This window comes from Scyliorhinus torazame, chromosome 1, assembly GCF_047496885.1.
Source record: "Scyliorhinus torazame isolate Kashiwa2021f chromosome 1, sScyTor2.1, whole genome shotgun sequence".
NCBI classification, from domain to species: Eukaryota; Metazoa; Chordata; class Chondrichthyes; order Carcharhiniformes; family Scyliorhinidae; genus Scyliorhinus; species Scyliorhinus torazame.
The window spans coordinates 97,296,836-97,302,835 of NC_092707.1; the positions used below are offsets into that span (position 1 = coordinate 97,296,836).

The 6,000-nt window shown below is 46.1% G+C and overlaps 1 protein-coding gene across 1 annotated transcript in view; it reads left to right on the top strand.

Moving 5' to 3' along the window:
* LOC140410407 (phospholipase A2, minor isoenzyme-like) overlaps positions 1-5,643 on the top strand; it is a 28,184-nt gene extending 22,541 nt beyond the window's left edge. The window contains exons 3-4 of the mRNA XM_072498478.1: positions 3,248-3,372; positions 5,490-5,643. Of these exons, the coding sequence (XP_072354579.1) occupies positions 3,248-3,372; positions 5,490-5,608 (244 nt within the window). The 3' untranslated portion in view covers positions 5,609-5,643. The remainder of the gene's footprint in view (positions 1-3,247; positions 3,373-5,489) is intronic.
* Positions 5,644-6,000: the final 357 nt, after the last annotated feature.

A 6,000-nucleotide genomic window follows, 5' to 3' on the forward strand; every position in this document is an offset into this window, starting at 1 on the left:
GGTGTTCTGCCTTTTTTTTTTCCTGTACTGAGGATGTCGTCCAGGTAAATGGCGACTTGTGGTAGCCCTTGCAACATATTCCCGTTGTCCTCTGGAATATCGCACAAGCTGACGATACCCCGAAGGGTAATCTTGTATATTGAAAAAGGCCCTTCAGGGCGTTTATCGTTGAGAATTTTTCGGACTCTTCGTCCAGCTTCAGCTGTAGATATGCGTGGCTCATATCCAGCTTTGAGAATAGGAGGCCTCCAGCCATCTTTGCAGACAAATCCTCAATCTGGGGAATTGGGCATTTTTCCAGTTGTGAGTAGCGATTAATCGTTTGTTTGAAATCACCTCAAAGGCGGACTGAGCCGTCCGGCTTAAGAATAGGCACCACGGGTGCCGCCCACTCTGCAAACTGGACCGGTTTTATTATTCCCTCGCGCTCCAATTGTTTTATTTCCATATCGACTTTCTGCCTTAATGCAAAGGGTACTGGTCGGGCCTTGAAGAATTTTGGGACTGCCTCTGGATCGACATGCAATGTTGTCTTTGCTACCTTTATTGTTCCGAGCCCTTCTCGGAAAACCTCTGGGTATTTGCACAGGAGTTCGCTCAGGCGGCCATTTTCCAGTTGGAAAATGTTTACCCAATCCAGCTGGATCTCTTTTAGCCAGTTTCGTCCCAATAAGCTTGGCCCCACACCTTTCACTACCATTAAAGGCAGCCTAACCAGTTGCTCTCCATAAGCCACAATTACATGAGTTGTGCCCAACACTCAGTGGTTCCCCTGTGTATGTCCTCAGTTTTGCCGAGGTCCTGGTTAGGAATAATGGTTGGAGTCCAGTGCGAATTGTATTGAATACTGTTTCCCCTATCACTGATACGGCTGCTCCCGTGTCGACTTCCATCAGTGTGGGGTGTCCATTCAACCTTATGGATAATTTAATTGGTTTTGATTTCACCATCGTCACACAATTTTTTTTTTTTAAATTTAGAGTCCCTGATTCATTTTCCAATTATGGGGCAATTTAACGTGGCCAATCCACCTATCCTGCACATCTTTTGGGTCGTGGGGGTGAAACTCACGCAAACACGGGGAGAATGTGCAGACTCCACACGGACAGTGACCCAGAGCCGGGATCGAACCTGGGACCTCGGCACCGTGAGGCAGCAGTGCTAACCACTGCACCACCATGCTGCCCCCATCGTTACACAATTTAGTTGTTCCTTGTTGGAGGTAGGTGGGGCTTCTAGGGTATGCATTCTCCTGTACCTCGGCCTACGTGACCCACTCTAAGATGATGGTTTTGGGCTTCTATTTCTCCTTTCTGGCTCCGATCTCTGGCAACAACTACAATATTTTGCCGGGCTAAAGGCTGCAGGGGCTGCCGTGTGTCTGGACCTAATTTTCCCTTTCTTGGGAGGGCTTCTGTGAGTGAGCCTGGTTAACTTAGTAGCTGAGTCGTTCCTGAAGGTGGCTATGCAGCTGCCGATCCCCCAGTGGTAGTCCCTTCACTCAGTTTCACTGGTATGGGCGTCTACCTCCATCGGAGTACCCTGTAACTCATGCGCTCCGCTTGCTGCTTTTTATATGGACAAAGCCAGCTGCAATGCTTGTTTGCAATCCAGCTTGGCCTCTGCTAACAGACGTTTCTGTATTGCTAAATTATTTTTCCAAACGGTCTCGGAGCATCTCATTTAGCGTCAGGCCAAATTCGCAAGCCTCTGCTAATCGCCTTAACCTTGTTAAAAAGTTTGTAACCGGTACCTTTGCAGAATCAGAGGTGGCTTAGGGTGATAGTACTCTTTTACTAAGTCCATCAATTCCTGGAAAGATTGTGTGTCCGGTGTCTCTGGAAAAGAGAGACTGCGCATAACGGCAAAGGCTGCTGGCCTACTCGCGGTCAGCAGAATTACCCATTGCTTTTCATCTGGAATTATATTGTTTGCTCTAAAAAAGTACTTCATCCGCTCTACATATTGGGCCCAGCCCACTGTAGGGTCAAAAGAATCCAACTTTCCGAATAAAGGCATTTGCCTGTCAGTGGCTGACCCTCAATTGCGGCAGCTGCTGACGAGGCGGTTTCTTCGGGTCGTTCCGATTTCCTCGTTGCCACTGTAATAAGTCCATGGAGGCAGAGGTCCTGTCACCAGAATTTTCTTTATTGACAAACCCAACAGCTGAACAACCATGATCATTCAGTCTGCTGTCCACACCGGGAGTGCAGAGGATCTTACACTCCCTGTTATATACACAGAAAGGGGTTTCCTGATTAGTCCACTAATCAGGGAACTCGTATTCTAATTGGCCAATCTCAAAGGCCTGGCCTAAGTCATTACATATAGAACCTTTAAAGAAGTACACGGGTGAACAAAAGGAAATATTAGGACAGGTGACTGAAAGCTCAGTAGGAGTAGGTTTTAAGGGGTGGGGGTCTTAAAGGAGGACTGAGAGTAGTAAAGAGCAAACGAGTTCCTTCCAGAGTCCTGACCAATACTTAAAACTCAAATCACAATTCACAAGAGCCCCAGATTTATCTGGTCATAACTGCATTGTTGTGCTTCAACCGTGCTGTGAATAAATTGGCTGCTGCGTTTCAAACAAAGGTGGCTACACTTCAAAAAGAAGCATTTTATTTGGGGTAAAAATGCTTTTGGATGTCCTGGGATTTTGAAAAATGCAATATATATATTATTTTTTGCTTTAAACCGGGCTGGAACGTTCTGGCCATTCATGTCGGTGGGAGGCGTACATTCAACGTGAAACCCCATTGACAATGGCGAGGCCAAACAATCCCGCCACCTGACAATAGCAGGTCACCATCTGGTGGCGGACTGTTCAGCAAATCCTGCCTCCAACTTGTGCAAAAGAGACAGAAAATTCCCTAGTTCATCAGGCATCACTTTTTAAAAAAATGTTTTTATTGAGTTTTGTGTGGTGTACGAAACAAGGAAAAATATGGACAAACAGTAGGAGACAGAGGAAAAAGAAAATCAGGCACCTCTGTTATACCCTCGGGAAAATTCCAGCCACAGTGTGCGAGAATGAGAACAATTTAATGTAATCTTGAAATATTCAAAATGTTAGAGCTGATAAAATTGGAGAAAATAAAGTGTAGACTCCTCCTCAATTGGTTACCTGTAGTCACAGCATTGAAGTATGACAGAGTGAAGCGATTGTCAATCAGCCAATAGAATGAGCCAATCACCTTGCTCCTCTGATACTAACATTGCTTTCATTCACTTTTTCTTTCCATTCTAGGTGCTGCCTAAATCATGATGCATGCTACAGGCAGACGAAAAAGGATCACTGCAAGTATCTGGTAGACAGCCCGTACATTGAACTTTATGCCTATTCTTGCTCTGGGAAGACAATCACCTGCAGCAGTAAGTATCTGAGCCTCTCAAAGCTCTAGAAATTAGCATTAAAATCCACAGCACCAGAAACCCGGGCCAATTCTGGCCTTGGGTGACTGTGTGGAGTTTGCACTTTCTCCACGTTTCTGCGTGGGTTTCCTCCGTATGCTTATCCTGAGGAGACACAGAGAGGGCATCGTTAGCCACATGTGTGGTTCACAGTGGTGGTGGGGGAAGGATGTGAAGGAAGGGCTGAGGCGGGTTGAAGGGAGAGTGGAGGGTGAAGGGAGGGTTGGAGACCGCGTGGAGAGTTGTGCGGGGGGAGGGGGGGGGGGTGGATGCTTTTGTGGGGTCGGAAAGATCTCAGGTTGGAGGTGGGGTGGTGCAGGGGTTGGTGTCTACTCACTCATGCTGCCTGGTGTAAGTCGTCGACCTTTTTACAGCTCTGGAGGCCAGACCTCTTGTTAATACTCCTGGAGCCTACAATGCTGCCACCACATCCCAGGCAGCATTGGCTGCCCTGTGTCTCACCTTCCAGGACCCTTAGGGGACCTGGCCTCCACGCGTCTAGGTGTCTGCGTCACAGAATCTTGGGACCGGTCTTCTCGGTGCCATTGTTTTGAGCTGGCTGAGATTGGCTGAGCAACTGCTGTTTAAGTGCTGCTTGGCCTTGGGGCTGAGGAGAGATGTATAAAGCGCTAAGTGGTCTGTTTAGAGTGGATAAAAAAGACCCATTTCCCTGAGCAGAGAAGTCGATAATCGTGGGCTAGAGATTTAAAATTTTTGATAGGTGGATTAGAGGGGAATTCATGATGCACTATCAATTACCACAAAGACGAGAGTAGTGGAATAATCAAGGCTTTATTGAGCAAAGATGTTGTGCCTCCTGTAGCTGGAACCAGAATGGCTGCAGCACCGGTGAGCACACACATGTATACACCGCCTACTGGGCGGAGCCAGCAGACAGGGATTCACCCATGTACCTCGACTATACGGGCAGTGCCATAATACATGTAATTCAACTAGTGGTGACTACCACAATTCAGGAGAAATATTTTTGATCCAGAGGGTGGTGGGTCTGGAATAGATATGAGGAGAAAACATTTCACATAACGGGTTGTTATGATCTACAATATGAAGCCTGCAAGGATGGTGGTAGGAGATTCCACAGTAAGGGAACTGGAGATATAGTGGAAGATGGAAAGATTGAGGGGGTGTGGGGAGAAAAACAAGGAAATGGCAGTAGTTGGATAGGAGCCGGGTCTCCTCCTGCGCTCTAAAGTTCAATGAAGTCGAGAGAGATAAAAAAATCCTCACTGATCTAATAATCAGCCAAGATGTAAATTAGTTTAACATTAGACATTATTTACAAATGTTGAGGATGCTTACGTAAAAAATATTTGAAATGAGATCCTCAAGATGCTAGTGAGCACGTTTCTAAAGTATCATTCCTCACAAGTAGCCTGCTCGATGGCGCAATTAAAAAAACACTATCATTAATTGATTTCTACTGACCCTAAAGATCCCAGATTTGGTCCCCAGTTTGTGTTGAGCAGGGTAGCTGATAGAATTGGTCTCGGTGCTGGGAGGTCATAGTTCAGCCAGATTCATCCCCCCAATTAATCCACTCTGCTACCAATCCTCATACAACACTCTCACCTGCTGGTAAGTGCGCAGTTGGCTGCTGACAGGATTGGGCTTAGCCACAACTGGTTGAATAGCTTTGTAACACTCACTGATTAGGCTTACTCGTGATGAAGCGTCACTTAGGTGGCACGGTGGCGTAGTTGGTAGCATTGCTGCCTCACGGCGCTGAGGACCCGGGTTCAATCCTGGTCCTGGGGCACTGTCCGTGTGGCGTTGCATATTCTCCCCGTGTCTGCGTGGGTTTCACCCCCACAACCCAAAGATGTGCAGGGTAGGTGGATGGGTCCCTTAATTGGAAAAATGTTTTTTTTTTAAAAGAGGAAGCGTCACTTGGATGATGAGGCACCAGGCGCCATACACCTATCAAACCAGGCTCCAGCAACAGCTATTAGGAGAAGGTGGAAATGTTTTAAATAAACCATTGAAGCGCCTGGCCGTTTCTTGCTGCCAGGTGCGGTGCTAAAGGTAAATAACGTAACTATCGATGTTGTCTCTTTCAGACAGGAACAATCCTTGTGAGGCTGACATTTGTGATTGCGATCGTACGGCAGCCATCTGTTTTTCTCAAGCCAAATATAACGCTGAAAATAAAGATCTTGACAGGGATCGTTACTGTTGAAAGTTAGAGAACTGAATAAATTTTAATAAAGTTTCCTTCACTGTTTCTTTGTCCTTTGTAGAAATCATCACAAACACATACAGAAAAGGAAAAAAATTGTCTTACACTGGAATCTGGACATACTGATGAAATTGATCAAAATCTAAATGACCAACTGATTAACGTTTCCCAAGGTAGCCATTTTCAATGTGTACTCCAGATTCCAAGATCCCTGACGTGCATTGTCAATGAATCCCTCCTGACATATTACAGATTCCTTGATGCTGAACTATTGATACCTGATCCTGGATCTACACCGGTGTTCCTTATTTGTACTGTAGGAACAATCCTATCATTCCTCATGCATAGATTTGGTAAATTCGTGATCAGGATTTGTATTGTCCCATAGTCCC